The sequence below is a fragment of the Larus michahellis genome, chromosome 30 (assembly GCF_964199755.1).
Source record: "Larus michahellis chromosome 30, bLarMic1.1, whole genome shotgun sequence".
NCBI classification, from domain to species: domain Eukaryota; kingdom Metazoa; phylum Chordata; class Aves; order Charadriiformes; family Laridae; genus Larus; species Larus michahellis.
In genome coordinates, this window is record NC_133925.1 from 956925 (window position 1) to 973689 (window position 16765).

The window sequence follows — 16765 nt, forward strand, 5'->3', positions numbered from 1 at the left end:
CCCCCCCCCCCCCCCCCCGCAGGCTCTGTCTCCCGGCCCAGCCCGGCGGCCCCCTCCGGCCCTGCCCCACGGCGCAGCCCCACGGCGCCGGGGCCAACGGCAGCCATGGGGCACGGCCCGCCCTGCCCGGGCCCAGCGCTCGCCTGCTGGCCCGTGAGTTGGGGGGCGGCCGTGGGGCGGCCAATTATGGGGCGCGGGATGGTGTGGGGCGGCTGCGGGGCACATATGGGGCAGGTGTGGGGCAATTATGGGGCACAGGATGGTGCGGGGCGGCTGTGGGGCACATATGGGGCGGCTACGGGGCAGCTGTGGGGCGGCTGTGGGGCACAGGGGGCTGTGGGGCGGCTGCGGGGGAATTATGGGGCACGGGATGGTGTGGGGCAGCTGTGGGGTGGCTGTGGGGCAGAGGAGGGCTATAGGGCAGCTGCGGGGCACATATGGGGCGCCTGTGTGGTGGCTGTGGGGCAATTATGGGGCACAGGATGGTGTGGGGCGGGTGTGGGGCACATGTGGGGCAGCTGGGGGGCGGCTGCGGGGCACATATGGGGCGGCCGGGGAGCAATTATGGGGCATGGGATGGTGTGGGGAGGGTGTGGGGCACATGTGGGGCAGCTGTGGGGCAGAGGAGGGCTGTGGGGCACATATGGGGCGGCTGTGGGGCAATTATGGGGCATGAGATGGTGTGGGGGAGGTGTGGGGCACATATGGGGCAGCTGTGGGGCGGCTGCGGGGCAGTTAGGGGGCACAGGGTGGTGTGGGGCGGGTGTGGGGCGCATGTGGGGCAGCGGTGGGGCAGAGGAGCGCTGTGGGGCACATGTGGGGCGGGTGTCGGGCACGTGTGGGGTGGCTATGGGGCGGCTGTGGGGCACAGGGGGCCGTGGGGCACACGTGGGGCGGCTATGGGGCAGCCGTGGGGCGGCTGCGGGGCAATTATGGGGCGCAGGATGGTGTGGGGCAGGGGCTGCCGGGGGGGGGGGGTACTTGTGGGGCAGCTGTGGGGCAGAGGGGGGTGTGGGGCAGCCGGGGGGCACGTGTGGGGCAGGGTGTGGGGCACGATGTGGGGCGGGGGCTGTGGGGGGGGGGGTCCACACCTCCCTCCCCCCCCCCCAAGGGAACCTGTGGCCACACCCCCCCGGGGCGGGGCTGGGCGGGGCCGATGACGTCAGCGATGACGACGCCTCCTTCGGGGTCCTGCTGGGGCTGAGCCTCCCGGCGGCCTCGGGTGAGGGGGGGGGACGGCACCCAGGTGTCCGCGACCCACATCTATGGGGCGGGGGAGGGACCTGGGTCTCTGGGACCCACATCTATGGGGCTGAGGGTGGAACCCAGCGGTCCAGGACCCACATCTATGGGGCAGAGAGAGGGAACCCAGGCCTTTAAGGGGAATCCCGGTGTCCAGGACCCACATCTATGGGGTGGGGGAGGGACTCAGGCCTCCGCGACCCACATCTATGGGGCAGAGGCTGGAACCCAGGCCTCCGGGACCCCCATCTATGGGGCAGAGGGTGGAACCCAGGCCTCCGGGACCCACATCTATGGGGCAGGGGAGGGACTCGGGCCTTTAAGAGGAACCCTGGTGTCTGGGACCCACATCTATGGGGCAGAGGGTGGGACCCAGGTGTCCACGACCCACATCTATGGGGTGGGGGAGGGACTCAGGCCTCCGGGACCCACATCTATGGGGCGGGGGGTGGGATTCTCGTATGGGGGAGCCACATCTATGGGGCGGGGGAGGGACTCAGGTGTCCAGGACCCACATCTATGGGGCAGAGGGTGGAACCCAGGTGTCCGGGACCCCCATCTATGGGGCGGGGGGTGGGATTCTGGGATGGGGGACCCACATCTATGGGGAGGGACTCAGGTGTCCAGGACCCCCATCTATGGGGCAGGGGAGGGACTCGGGCCTCCACAATCCACATCTATGGGGCAGGGGAGGGACCTGGGTCTCCGGGACCCACATCTATGAGGCAGAGGGTGGAACCCAGGGGTCCAAGACCCCCATCTATGGGGCAGAGGGTGGAACCCAGGCCTCCGGGACCCACATCTATGGGGCAGGGGGAGGGAACCCAGGCCTTTAAGGGGAATCCCGGTGTCCAGGACCCACATCTATGGGGCGGGGGAGGGACTCAGGCCTCCGCGACCCACATCTGTGGGGCAGGGAAGGGACTCAGGTGTCCAGGACCCCCATCTATGGGGCGGGGGAGGGACTCGGGCCTCTACGACCCACATCTATGGGGTGGGGGAGGGACTCAGGCCTCCGTGACCCCCATCTATGGGGCAGACGGTGGAACCCAGGGGTCCAGGACCCCCATCTATGGGGCAGAGGGTGGGACCCAGGTGTCTGGGACCCACATCTATGGGGCAGGGGAGGGACTCGGGCCTCCACAATCCACATCTATGGGGCAGGGGAGGGACCTGGGTCTCTGGGACCCACATCTATGGGGCAGAGGGTGGAACCCAGGGGTCCAAGACCCCCATCTATGGGGCAGAGGGTGGAACCCAGGCCTCCGGGACCCACATCTGTGGGGCAGAGAGAGGGAACCCAGCCCTTTAAGGGAAACCCAGGCCTCCGGGCCCCCCATCTATGGGGCAGAGGGGGGGACCCCGGCCTCCGCGACCCCCATCTATGGGGCGGGGGGGGGGGGTCATTCACGCTCTCCCCCCCGCCCCATGGCAGGGCCGCTGTGGGGCTGCAGCCGCTGTGGGGAGCTGAGGGACGTCGCCGGCTCCGTCCCCGCCGGGAGCCTGGGGGCCGCCATGGCCACGGCGCTGGGCTGCATCCGCCGGGGGGGGGCACCCGAAAATGGGGGGGGACCCCAAAAATGGGGGGGGGTCCCAAAAATGGGGGGGGGGCTGAAAGTGGGGGGGGGGCTGAAAGTGGGGGGGACCCCAAAAGTGGGGGGGGGGGGCCGAAAACGGGGGGGGAGACCCCAAAAATGGGGGGGGGACGACCCCGAAATTGGGGGGGGGGGCTGAAAGTGGGGGGGGAACCCAAAAGGGATGGGGGTGGGGGTGGGGGGGGCCGGAAACGGGGGTGGACACCCCAAAAGGGGGGGGGGGGGGGCTGAAAGGGGGGGGGACCCCAAAATGGGGGGTGAAAAGGGGGGGGGGGGCAAGATTAGGGGGGGGACACCCCGAAATTGGGGGGGGGGGGGGGGGTGTAAAAGGGGGGGGGGGGATGTTTTTGGGGCGGCAAAGGCGGGGTCCGGTCCGCTTTGGTCCGTTCCGGTTGGTTCCGGTCCGGTGGTTCCGGTCCGTTCCGGTTTGGTCCGGTCCGTTCCGGTGCCGTTGGTTCCGGTGCGGTTGGTTCCGGTCCGGTCCGGTTTGGTCCGGTCCGTTCCGGTGCGGTCGGTTCCGGTGCGGTTGGTTCCGGTGCGGTTGGTTCCGGTCCGTTCCGGTGCGGTCGGTTCCGGTCCGTTCCGGTTTGGTCCGGTGCGGTCGGTTCCGGTGCGGTCGGTGCCGTTGGTTCCGTTGCGTTCCTTGACGCGGGCCCGGACCTGGGGGCGGCGCTGCTGCTGGGGGCGTCCGTGGAGGGAGCGCTGCTGCGGGACAAGTGCGGGGGGGGGGGGAGATGGGGGGGGGAGAGATGGGGGGGGGGGGGAGAGAGGGGGAGGGGGGGAATGGGAGGGGAGGGGGGCGATGGAGGGGGGGGGATGGGGGGGGGAGGGAGATGGAGGGGGATGGGGGGGATGGGGGATGGGGGGGGAGGGGGGCGATGGGGGAGGGGGAGGGGGGAGGGGAATGATGGGGGGAGGGAGATGGAGGGGGATGGGGGGGGATGGGGGGAGGGAGAGTGGGGGGGGAGGGGGGAGGAGAATCAAGGGGGGGAGGGGGCGAGGGAATGGAGGGGGGGAGGGGGATGGGGGGGGATGGAGATGGAGGGGGAGGGGGGGATGGACGGGGGGGAGGGGGGGGAGGAGGGGTGGGAGTGGGGGAGGGGGATTGGGGGGGGAGGGGAATGGAGATGGGGGGGATGGAGGGGGAGGGGGGGAGGGGGATGATGGGGGGGGATTGGGGGGGTGAGGAGGAGGGGGGGGAGGGGGATGGAAATGGAGGGGGAGGGGGGGATTGGGGGGGGGAATGAAGGGGGGGGGAGGGGGATGGGGGAGGGGGGGAATTGGGGGGGGATGGACGGGGGGGGATTGGGGAGGGAGATGGGGGAGGGGGGAGGGGGGGAGGGAGATGGACGGGGGGGAGGGAGAGTGGGGGGGGAGGGGGGGGGGGAGGGGGGGAGGGGGCGGGGAATGGAGGGGGGGGGGGGGATGGGGGATGGGGGAGGTGGATGGAGGGGGGAGGGGGAGGGGAGGGGGGGGATGGGGGAGGGGGATTGGGGGGGAGGGGGAGGGGATGGACGGGGGGGGGATGGAGGGGGGGGAGGGGGAGAGAGGGGGAGGGGGGGGATGGAGATGGGGGAGGGGGGGAGGGGCACGATGGGGGGAGGGGGGGAGGGGGTTCCCGATGTCCCCCGGGGGGTCCCCAAGGCGGGGGGGGGGGGTGCGTTTTGGGGGTGTTTTGGGGGGTGTGTGGGGGAGGGGTGTTCGCGGGGGGGTCCCGCCGCTGACGGGGGGGGGTCTCGTCTCCCCGGGCGCAGGTTCGGGGGGTCGCTGCGGGGGACGCCGGTGGCGGGAGCGGCCTCTTGGCCCGGGCCGGGGGTGGCGGCGGCCGCGGGGCTGCTGTCGGCGGGGGGGGCGGGGCTGGAGGCGCTGCGGGCCGGGAGCCGCCTCCTGCGGGGGCTCGTGCGGGCCCGCGCCCTGCCCCTGCCCCGGGTGAGACCCCACCCCCCCCCCCCCCGCCGTGGGGCGCCCCACACATCCCCGGGGGGGACCCACGCGTCCCTATGGGGAGCCCCACACATCCCCGGGGGGGTTCGGTGGGTCCCGCGTCCCCCCATGGGGTGCCCCATAGGTCCCCGGAGAGATCCCCGCACCCCACACGTCGCCATGGGGTGCCCCACAGCTCCCCATGGGGTGCCCCATAGCTCCCGGGAGGGGGTTCAGTGGGTCCCGCGTCCCCCCATGGGGTGCCCCATAGGTCCCCGGAGAGATCCCCGCGCCCCACATGTCCCCCATGGGGTGCCCCACACATCCCCAGGGGGGGCCCCACACGTCCCCATGGGGAGCCCCACACGTCCCTATAGGGAGCCCCACACGTCCCCATGGGGAGCCCCACACATCCCTATAGGGAGCCCCACACGTCCCTATGGGGTGACCCACACGTCCCTATGGGGAGCCCCACACATCCCCATGGGGAGCCCCACGCGTCCCCGGGGGGGTTCGGTGGGTCCCGCGTCCCCCCAGGGGGTGCCCCATAGCTCCCTTGGAGCTCCCCGTGCCCCACACGTCTCCATGGGGTGACCCACAGCTCCCTATGGGGTGCCCCATAGCTCCCTTGGAGCACACAGTGGCCCACACATCCCCCATGGGGTGACCCATAGCTCCCCATAGAGGTCCCCGCGCCCCACACATCCCCATGGGGGGCCCCACACGTCCCTATGGGGAGCCCCACACATCCCCATGGGGAGCCCCACACATCCCTATGGGGCGCCCCACACATCCCCATGGGGAGCCCCACACATCCCTATGGGGTGACCCATAGCTCCCCATAGAGCTCCCCGCGCGCCACACCTCCCTATGGGGTGCCCCACAGCTCCCTATGGAGCTCCCCGCGCCCCACACATCCCCCCACAGGGTGCCCCACAGCTCCCTATGGAGCTCCCCGCGCCCCACACCTCCCTATGGGGCGCCCCACAGCTCCCTATGGAGCTCCCCGCGCCCCACACCTCCCTATGGGGTGCCCCATAGCTCGCGGGAGGGGGTTCAGTGGGTCCCACGTCCCTCCATGGGGGCGCCCCATAGGTCCCCGGAGAGCTCCCCGTGCCCCACATGTCCCCCATGGGGTGCCCCACACCTCCCTATGGGGTGCCCCATAGCCCCCTTGGAGCACACAGTGGCCCACACATCCCCCATGGGGTGACCCATAGCTCCCCATAGAGGTCCCCGCGCCCCACACATCCCCATGGGGGGCCCCACACGTCCCTATGGGGGCCCCACACGTCCCTATGGGGAGCCCCACACGTCCCCATGGGGTGACCCACACATCCCTATGGGGAGCCCCACACGTCCCCATGGGGCGCCCCACACGTCCCTATGGGGAGCCCCACACGTCCCCATGGGGTGACCCACACATCCCTATGGGGAGCCCCCACACGTCCCCATGGGGTGACCCACACATCCCTATGGGGAGCCCCACACATCCCCAGGGGGTGACCCACACGTCCCTATGGGGAGCCCCACGTGTCCCTATGGGGAGCCCCACACATCCCCATGGGGGGCCCCACACATCCCCTATGGGGTGCCCCACAGCTCCCTATGGAGCTCCCTGTGCCCCACACCTCCCTATGGGGCGCCCCACAGCTCCCTATGGAGCTCCCGCGCCCCACACCTCCCTATGGGGCGCCCCATAGCTCCCCATAGAGCTCCCCGCGCCCCACACATCCCCACGGGACGCCCCACACCTCCCTATGGGGCGCCCCACAGCTCCCTATGGAGCTCCCCGCGCCCCACACATCCCCACGGGACGCCCCACACCTCCCTATGGGGCGCCCCACAGCTCCCCATAGAGCTCCCCGCGCCCCACACATCCCCACGGGACGCCCCACACCTCCCTATGGGGCGCCCCACAGCTCCCCATAGAGCTCCCCGCGCCCCACACCTCCCTATGGGGCGCCCCACACCTCCCTATGGAGCTCCCCGTGCCCCACACCTCCCTATGGGGCGCCCCACAGCTCCCTATGGAGCTCCCCGCGCCCCACACCTCCCTATGGGGCGCCCCACACCTCCCTATGGGGCGCCCCACACCTCCCTATGGGGCGCCCCACAGCTCCCTATGGAGCTCCCCGCGCCCCACACATCCCCACGGGACGCCCCACACCTCCCTATGGGGCGCCCCACAGCTCCCTATGGAGCTCCCCGTGCCCCACACATCCCCACGGGACGCCCCACACCTCCCTATGGGGCGCCCCACAGCTCCCGGGGGGAGGGAATTCAGTGGGTCCCACGCCTCCCCCTAGGTCTCCCCTCGCCCCACACCCCCCCCACACCCCCCCCCCCCGTCCCCTCGGTGGGGCTGACCCCCATCTCCCCACACCCCCCCCAGGCGCTGGGCCGGGGCCGGCTGCGGCCGCTGGTGGCCACGGGCTCGGTGGCCGCCCTGGGGGTGCTGCTGGGCTCCCTGGACCTGCTGGCGCCCGTCCTCTCCGTGTGAGCTTCTCCTTCCCCCTCCCCCCCCTCTGACGTCACCGTGACGTCACGCCCCGCCCCCGCGTGACGTCACACCCCCCCCCTGCCCCACAGGTTCTGGCTGACGTCGTACCTGGGGCTGAACCTGGGCTGCGCCCTCCAGGGGCTGCTGCCCCCCCCCGGCTGGAGCCCCCGCTGCCGCCTCTACCACTGGTGGGGGGCTGCCCCATAGCGACACCCCCCCCCCGACCCATAGGAACCACCCCCCGACCCATAGGGAGCCGCCCCGACCCACAGGAACCACCCCCCGACCCATAGAAACCACACTCTGACCCATAGGAACCCCACTCTGAGCCATGGACATCGCACTCTGACCCATAGAAACCTCCCTCTGACCCATAGAGACCCCGCCTGACCCATAGACACCCGACTCTGAGCCATGCACATCGCACTCTGACCCATAGAAACCTCCCTCTGACCCATAGAAAGCCCACCCCGACCCATAGGGACCCCCCCGGACCCATAGGGACCCTACTCTGACCCATAGGAACCCGCCCCGACCCATAGAAACCCCGCCTGACCCATAGGGACCCCACTCTGACCCGTAGAAACCTCCCTCTGACCCATAGAAACCCCACCCCGACCCATAGGAACCCCACTCTGACCCATAGGAAGCCGCCCCAACCCATAGGGACCCACCCTGACCCATAGGAACCCGCCCCGACCCATAGACACCCCACTCTGAGCCATAGACACCACACTCTGACCCATAGAAATCCCACCCCGACCCATAGAAACCCCGCCTGACCCATAGACACCCGACTCTGAGCCATGGACATCGCACTCTGACCCATAGAAACCTCGCTCTGACCCATAGAAAGCCCACCCCGACCCATAGAAACCCCACTCTGACCCATAGGAACCCCACTCTGACCCATAGGGACCCGCCCAGACCCATAGGAACCCGCCCCGACCCATAGACACCCCACTCTGAGCCGTAGGAACCTGCCTCTGACCCATAGAAATCCCACCCCGACCCATAGGAACCCCACTCTGACCCATAGAAAACCCACTCTGACCCATAGGGACCCCACTCTGACCCATAGGAACCCGCCCCGACCCATAGACACCCCACTCTGAGCCATAGACACCACACTCTGACCCATAGAAATCCCACCCCGACCCATAGAAACCCCGCCTGACCCATAGGGACCCGCCCCGACCCATAGACACCCCACTCTGACCCATAGGAACCCCCCCCGACCCATAGAAACCCCGCCTGACCCATAGGGACCCACCCCAACCCATAGGGACCCCACTCTGCCCCATAGAAATCCCACCCAGACCCATAGAAACCCCGCCTGAGCCATAGAAACCCCACTCCTCTGACCCATAGGAACCCACCCCGACCCATAGACACCCCACTCTGACCCATAGGGACCCGCCCTGACCCATAGGAACCGCACTCTGACCCATAGAAACCTGCCTCTGACCCATAGAAATCCCACCCCGACCCATAGACATCCCCACCCGACCCACAGACACAGCCCCCTGCCCCATAGACACCCCACCCCGACCCATAGACACCCTCCCCTGCCCCATAGACACCCCCCCCGCCCCGTTGACACCCCACCCCGACCCATAGACACCCTGCTCTGACCCATAGAAACCCTCCCCTGCCCCATAGAGACACCCGCTGAGCCATAGAAACTGCGCTCCGACCCATAGAAATGCCGCTCTGACCCATAGAAACCCTCCCCTGCCCCATAGAAACCTCCCCCGACCCATAGACATCCCCCCCGACCCATAGACACCCCCGCTCTGACCCATAGAGCCCCTCCTGCCCCATAGAGCCCCCAGAGAGCCCCACACCCCCATAGAGCCCCCTGCCCCATAGAGCCCCACACCCCCCAAATCCCCCCTAGCCCCATAGAGCCCCCAGAGAGCCCCACACCCCCATAGAGCCCCCTGCCCCATAGAGCCCCACACCCCCCAAATCCCCCCTAGCCCCATAGAGCCCCCAGAGAGCCCCCAGCCCCATAGAGCCCCAGCCCCATAGAGCCCCACACCCCCCATAGAGCCCCCAGCCCCATAGAGACCCCATAGAGCCCCCAGCCCCATAGAGCTCCCCCGCCCCACACCCCCCCAAATCCCCCCAGCCCCATAGAGCCCCCCCAGCCCCATAGAGCCCCCATAGAGCCCCACATCCCCCATAGAGCCCCCTGCCCCATAGAGCCCACCCGCCCCATAGAGCCCCCATAGAGCCCCACACCCCCCCTAGAGCCCCCTGCCCCATAGAGACCCCCAGCCCCATAGAGCCCCCATAGAGCCCCACACCCCCCAAATCCCCCCCAGCCCCATAGAGCCCCCATAGAGCCCCACACCCCCCCTAGAGCCCCCTGCCCCATAGAGACCCCCAGCCCCTTAGAGCCCCCCTAGAGCCCCACACCCCCATAGAGCTCCCTGCCCCATAGAGCCCCTGAGCCCCACACCCCCCAAATCCCCCCCAGCCCCATAGAGCCCCCAGCCCCATAGAGCCCCCATAGAGCCCCACACCCCCCCTAGAGCCCCCTGCCCCATAGAGCCCCACACCCCCCAAATCCCCCCCAACCCCATAGAGCCCCCATGGAGCCCCACACCCCCCAAATCCCCCCCAGCCCCATAGAGCCCCCAGCCCCATAGATCCCCCATAGAGCCCCACATCCCCCATAGAGCCCCACATTCCCCATAGAGCCCCCTGCCCCATGGAGCCCCCAGCCCCATAGAGCCCCCATAGAGCCCCACACCCCCCAAATCCCCCCCAGCCCCATAGAGCCCCCATAGAGCCCCACATCCCCCCTAGAGCCCCCTGCCCCATAGAGCCCCCCGCCCCATAGAGCCCCCATAGAGCCCCACACCCCCCCTAGAGCCCCCTGCCCCATAGAGCCCCCAGCCCCATAGAGCCCCCATAGAGCCCCACACCCCCCAAATCCCCCCAGCCCCATAGAGCCCCCATAGAGCCCCACATCCCCCCTAGAGCCCCCTGCCCCATAGAGCCCCCAGCCCCATAGAGCCCCCATAGAGCCCCACACCCCCCAAATCCCCCCAGCCCCATAGAGCCCCCAGCCCCATAGAGCCCCCATAGAGCCCCACACCCCCCCTAGACCCCCCTGCCCCATGGAGCCCCCAGCCCCATAGAGCCCCCATAGAGCCCCACACCCCCATAGAGCCCCACATCCCCCATAGAGCCCCCTGCCCCATAGAGCCCCCCCAGCCCCATAGAGCCCCCAGCCCCATAGAGCCCCCATAGAGCCCCACACCCCCCAAATCCCCCCCAGCCCCATAGAGCCCCCATAGAGCCCCACACCCCCCAAATCCCCCCCAGCCCCATAGAGTCCCCATAGAGCCCCACACCCCCCCTAGAGCCCCCTGCCCCATAGAGACCCCATAGAGCCCCCCCCTCCCCAAATCCCCCCCCCCCCCCGCCGGCCCCAGAGAGCCCCCCCCCGCAGCCGCCCTGCCCCACAGCTCGCCCCACTGCCTGCCCCACAGGGGGGTGTCGCTGGCGGGGGCCGGGCTGTGCCTGGGGCTGATGCTGGTCACCTGCTGGCCCTGCGCCATCGGCGCCGTCGCCATCGGGGCCACCGCGCACCAGTACCTGCAGCTGCGCGGGTGAGCGCCGCCGTGGGGCTGGGGGGGTCGGTGTGGGGCTGGGGGGGTCGGTGTGGGGCTGGGGGGGTCGGTGTGGGGCTGGGACACGCCACTGTGGGGCTGCAGGGGGTCAGTGTGGGGCTGGAGGGGGTCGGTGTGGGTCTGGGGGTCCCGGTGTGGGTCGGGAGGGGGTCGGTGTGGGGCTGGGGAGGGTTGGTGTGGGGCTGGGGGAGTCGGAGTGGGGCTGGAGGGGGTCGGTGTGGGGCGGGAGGGGGTCGGTGTGGGGCTGGAGGGGGTCGGTGTGGGGCGGGAGGGGGTCGGTGTGGGGCTGGAGGGGGTCAGTGTGGGGCTGGGGGTCGGGGTGGGGCTGGGACACGCTGCTGTGGGGCTGGAGGGGGTCGGTGTGGGGCGGGAGGGGGTCGGTGTGGGGCTGGAGGGGGTTGGTGTGGGGCGGGAGGGGGTCGGTGTGGGGCTGGGGGTGTCCTGGTGTGGGGCTGGGACACGCTGCTGTGGGGCTGGGGGGGTCAGTGTGGGGCTGGAGGGCACAGTGTGGGGCTGGGACATGCCGCTGTGGGGCTGGGGGGGGTCGGTGTGGGGCTGGGGGGCGTCGGTGTGGGGCTGGGGGAGGTCGGTGTGGGGCGGGAGGGGGTCGGTGTGGGGCTGGGGGAGTCGGTGTGGGGCTGGGGGGGTCGGTGTGGGGCTGGGGGGGGTCAGTGTGGGGCTGGGGGGGCCGGGGTGGGGCTGGAGGGGGTTGGTGTGGGGCTGGGGGGTCCCAGTGTGGGGCTGCAGGGGGTCAGCGTGGGGCTGGGGGGGTCGGCGTGGGGCTGGGGGTGTCGGTGTGGGGCTGCGGGGGGTCAGTGTGGGGCTGGGGGTGTCCTGGTGTGGGGCTGGGACAGACTGCTGTGGGGCTGGGGGGGTCAGTGTGGGGCTGGGACACGCTGCTGTGGGGCTGGAGGGGGTCAGTGTGGGGCTGGAGGGGGTCGGTGTGGGGCGGGAGGGGTCGGTGTGGGGCTGGGGGGGTCGGTGTGGGGCTGGGGGTGTCCTGGTGTGGGGCTGGGACACGCCGCTGTGGGGCTGGGGGGCCGGGGTGGGGCTGGGGGGGTCAGTGTGGGGCTGGAGGGGGTCGGTGTGGGGCTGGGGGAGTCGGTGTGGGGCTGGAGGGGGTCAGTGTGGGGCTGGGGGGGGTTGGTGTGGGGCTGGAGGGGGTCGGTGTGGGGCGGGAGGGGTCGGTGTGGGGCTGGGGGTGTCAGTGTGGGGCTGGGACACACTGCTGTGGGGCTGGGGGGGTCAGTGTGGGGCTGGAGGGATCGGTGTGGGGCTGGGGGGTCACTATGGGTCGCAGTGGGTCACAGTGGGGCGCTGTGGGGTGCTGTGGGTCGCGGTGGGTCACTGGGGGGTCGCTGTGGGGTCACTGTGGGTCACTGTGGGTTTGGGTTATGGGTCGCAGTGGGTTGCTGTGGGGTCACTGTGCATCACCGGGGGGTCGCAGTGGGTTGCCGTGGGTCGCTGTGGGTCGCAGTGGGTCGCCGTGGGTCGCAGTGGGGCGCAGTGGGTCACTGTGGGTTTGGGCTATGGGTCGCGGTGGGTCACTGTGGGGTCACTATGGGTCACAGTGGGGTCACTGTGGGATCCGTGGGGGCTCGCTATGGGTCTCCGTGGGTCACCGTGGGTCGCCGTGGGGTGCAGTGGGGCGCTGTGGGTCACAGTGGGTCACTGTGGGTTCGGGCTATGGGTCGCGGTGGGTCGCTGTGGGGTCACTATGGGTCACAGTGGGGTCACTGTGGGATCCGTGGGGGCTCGCTATGGGTCGCAGTGGGTCGCAGTGGGGCGCTGTGGGTCGCAATGGGGTGCTGTGGGTCACTGTGGGTTCGGGCTACGGGTCACGGTGGGTCACTGGGGGGTTGCTGTGGGGTCACTGTGGATCAGTGGGGGCTCGCTATGGGGCGCCGTGGGTCGCTGTGGGTCGCAGTGGGGCGCTGTGGGTCACTGTGGGTTTGGGCTATGGGTTGCAGTGGGTCACTGGGGGGTCGCTGTGGGGTCACTATGGGTCACTGTGGATCACTGGGGGGTCGCTGTGGGCTGCTGTGGGTCGCCGTGGGGCGCAGTGGGGCACTGTGGGTCGCAGTGGGGCGCTGTGGGTCACTGTGGGTCACTGTTGGTTCGGGCTACGGGTCACGGTGGGTCGCTGTGGGGTCACTATGGGTCACAGTGGGGTCACTGTGGGATCCGTGGGGGCTCGCTGTGGGTCGCCGTGGGTCGCCGTGGGGCGCTGACCCCCCGCCCCCCGCAGGGCGCAGAGCGAGTGGGGGGAGGGGCTGCGGGGGCTGCTGCTCGGCGCCGCCCGCTGGGCCCTGCTGCGCCTGGAGGAGGGGCAGCCCCACGGCCGCAGCTGGAGGTGAGCGACCCACGGCGGGGGGGGGGGGGGCACGCCGTGGGGCACGCTATGGGTCACACCATGGGTCGTTCTGCGGGTCGCTCCGTGGGTCACACTATGGGTTGTTCCGTGGGTCCGTCCGTGGGTCCTTCTATGGGTCACGCTATGGGTCGCTCCGGGGGTCATTCTGTGGGTCATTCCGTGGGTCACACCGTGGGTCACACTGTGGGTCACTCCATGGGTCTTCTATGGGTCACGCCATGGGTCACGCTATGGGTCGCTCCGTGGGTCTTCCATGGGTCCTTCTATGGGTCACGCCATGGGTCGTTCTATGGGTCGCTCCGTGGGTCATTCTATGGGTCACACTGTGGGTCTTCTATGGGTCACGCTATGGGTCCTTCCGTGGGTCTCACCATGGGTCACACTATGGGTCACACTATGGGTCACTCTATGGGTCTTCTATGGGTCACACCGTGGGTCACACTATGGGTCCTTCCATGGGTCACACTATGGGTCACACTGTGGGTCTTCCATGGGTCATTCTATGGGTCACACCACGGGTCATTCTATGGGTCACTCCGTGGGTCACACTATGGGTCCCTCTGTGGGTCTTCCATGGGTCCTTCCATGGGTCTTTCTATGGGTCACACCACGGGTCATTCTATGGGTCGCTCCGTGGGTCGCCCCGTGACTCGTTCTATGGGTCGCGCCGTGGGTCGCGCCGTGGGTCAGGCCGGCCGTGGGTCGCCCGCAGGCCGCAGCTGCTGGTGCTGGTGAAGCTGGACGCGGGGCTCGCCGTGGGGCAGCCCCACTTGCTGGCGCTGGGGGCCCAGCTGCAGGGGGGGAAGGGGCTGCTGGTGGCCGGGACCGTCATCCCCGGGGGGCTGCCCCACAACCAGCCCCACGCCCGCCTGGCCGAGGCCGTGAGTGGGGCCGGGGGGAGATGTGGGGCTGGGGGGGGTGGGGGGAGATGGGGGGAGATGTGGGGCTGGGGGGGGAGATGGGGCCGGGGGGAGATGTGGGGCTGGGGGGGTGTGGGGAGATGGGGGGAGATGTGGGGCTGGGGGGGGAGATGGGGCCGGGGGGAGATGTGGGGCTGGGGGGGTGTGGGGAGATGGGGGGAGATGTGGGGCTGGGGGGGGAGATGGGGCCGGGGGGAGATGTGGGGCTGGGGGGGGTGTGGGGAGATGGGGGGAGATGTGGGGCTGGAGGGGGCTGGGGGAGATGGGGGGAGATGTGGGGCTGGGGGGGGAGATGGGGCCGGGGGGAGATGTGGGGCTGGGGGGGTGTGGGGAGATGGGGGGAGATGTGGGGCTGGGGGGGGTGGGGGGAGATGGGGGGAGATGGGAAACAGGGAGGTGTGGGGCTGGGGGGAGATGTGGGGCTGGAGGGGGGTGTGGGGAGATGGGGGGAGATGTGGGGCTGGGGGATGTGGGGAGATGTGGGGAGATGGGAAACAGGGGAGATGTGGGGCTGGGGGAGATGGGGGAGATGTGGGGCTGGGGGAGATGTGGGGCTGGGGGGGAGATGTGGGGCTGGGGGAGATGGGGGGCTGGGGGGAGATGGGGGGAGATGTGGGGCTGGGGGAGATGGGGGAGATGTGGGGCTGGGGGACTCCTATGGGGCTGGGGGGAGGGGCAGATGTGGGGCTGGGGGTCCCTGTGGGGCTGGGGGGGGCTCCTATGGGTCCGGGGAGGGGGAGATGTGGGGCTGGTCCCCTCCGCTATGGGTCCGCCCCCCGCGTGTCCCCCCCGCTATGTGTCCGCCTCACCGTGTGTCCCCTCTCTATGGTTCCGGCCCCCCGTGTGTCCCCTCGCTATGGTTCCGCCTCACCGTGTGTCCCCTTCTCTATGGTTCCGGCCCCCCGCGTGTCCCCTCCTCTATGGGTCCGCCCCCCCGCGTGTCCCCTCGCTATGGTTCCGGCCCCCCGCGTGTCCCCCCGCTATGGTTCCGCCTCACCGTGTGTCCCCTCCTTTATGGTTCCGTCCCCCCGCGGGTCCCCCGCTATGGGTCCGCCTCACCGTGTGTCCCCTCCCTTTATGGTTCCGTCCCCCCGCGGGTCCCCCCGCTATGGTTCCGCCTCACCGTGTGTCCCCTCTCTATGGTTCCGTCCCCCCGCGTGTCCCCTCGCTATGGTTCCGCCTCACCGTGTGTCCCCTCACTATGGTTCCGGCCCCCCGCGGGTCCCCCCGCTATGGGTCCGCCCCACGGCGTGTCCCCCCAGGCGCTGCGGGGGGCGCTGGCGGCCGCGGGGGCGCGGGGCTTCGTGCAGGTGCTGGTGGCGGGGCCGCGGGGGCCGGCGCTTGTGGGGCTGGTGCAGAGCTGTGGGGTGGGGGCGCTGCGCCCCGACACGCTCCTGCTGGGCTGGCCCCGGGCATGGAGGAGGCGCCCGGCGGCGGCCGCGGCCTTCCTGGGTACGGGGGGGGAGGTGTGGGGCTGGGGGGGGGTGTGGGGAGATGGGACATGGGGGGAGATGTGGGGCTGGGGGGGGTGTGTGGGGCTGGGGGGAGGTGGGGGGAGATGGGACATGGGGGAGATGTGGGGCTGGGGGGGTGGGGGGGCTGGGGGGAGGTGGGGGGAGATGGGGGGAGATGGGACATGGGGGAGGTGTGGGGCTGGGGGGGGGGTGTGGGGCTGGGGGGGTGGGGGGGGGTGGGGGGAGATGGGAAATGGGGGGAGATGTGGGGCTGGGGGGGAGGTGTGGGGCTGGGGGGGGTGTGGGGCTGGGGGGGTTGGGGGGAGATGGGAGACGGGGGAGATGTGGGGCTGGGGGGGTGTGTGGGGCTGGGGGGGGTGGGGGGAGATGGGGGGTGATGAGACATGGGGGCGGTGTGGGGCTGGGGGGGGTTGGGGGGAGATGGGGGGCTGTGGGGAGGCGGGACATGGGGGGAGATGGGGGGAGGTGTGGGGCTGGGGGGGGTGTGGGGAGATGGGACATGGGGGAGGTGTGGGGCTGGGGGGGGGGTGGGGCTGGGGGGAGGTGGGGGGAGATGGGACATGGGGGGAGATGTGGGGCTGGGGGGGGGGTGGGGCTGGGGGGAGATGGGGGGAGATGGGACATGGGGGAGGTGTGGGGCTGGCGGGGGTGGGGGGGTGGGGGGAGATGGGGGGAGATGGGAGACAGGGGAGATGTGGGGCTGGGGGGGTGTGTGGGGCTGGGGGGGGTGGGGGGAGATGGGGGGCTGTGGGGAGGCGGGACATGGGGGGAGATGGGGGGAGATGTGGGGCTGGGGGGGTGTGGGGGTGTGGGGAGATGGGGGGTGATGGGGAGAGATGGAATGGGGGGAGATGTGGGGCTGGGGGGCTGGGGGGGGGATGGGACATGGGGGGAGATGTGGGGCTGGGGGGGGGGGCGCGTGTGTGTGTGTGTGTCTGACCCCCATATGTGGGTCCGGGGGGGGGTGTGTGTGTGTCTGACCCCCACCTGTGGGTCCGGGGGGGGGGTGTGTGGGTCTGAGCCCTCTCCCCTCCCCCCCCCAGAGGTGCTGCGGGCGGCGGGGGCCGGTGGCCGGGGCTGCTGGTG

The 16765-nt window shown here is 70.7% G+C and overlaps 1 protein-coding gene across 1 annotated transcript; it reads left to right on the forward strand.

Moving 5' to 3' along the window:
* Nucleotides 1-15: 15 nt before the first annotated feature.
* LOC141735284 (solute carrier family 12 member 6-like) lies at nt 16-14186 on the forward strand (the record flags this gene model as incomplete). The annotated part of the gene is made up of 10 exons (XM_074567894.1): nt 16-153; nt 1112-1222; nt 2678-2776; nt 3496-3553; nt 4592-4766; nt 7156-7259; nt 7353-7451; nt 10770-10889; nt 13159-13263; nt 13997-14186. Coding segments are annotated over exons 3-10 (870 nt in total), but the record flags the coding sequence as incomplete, so codon positions are not given.
* Nucleotides 14187-16765: the final 2579 nt, after the last annotated feature.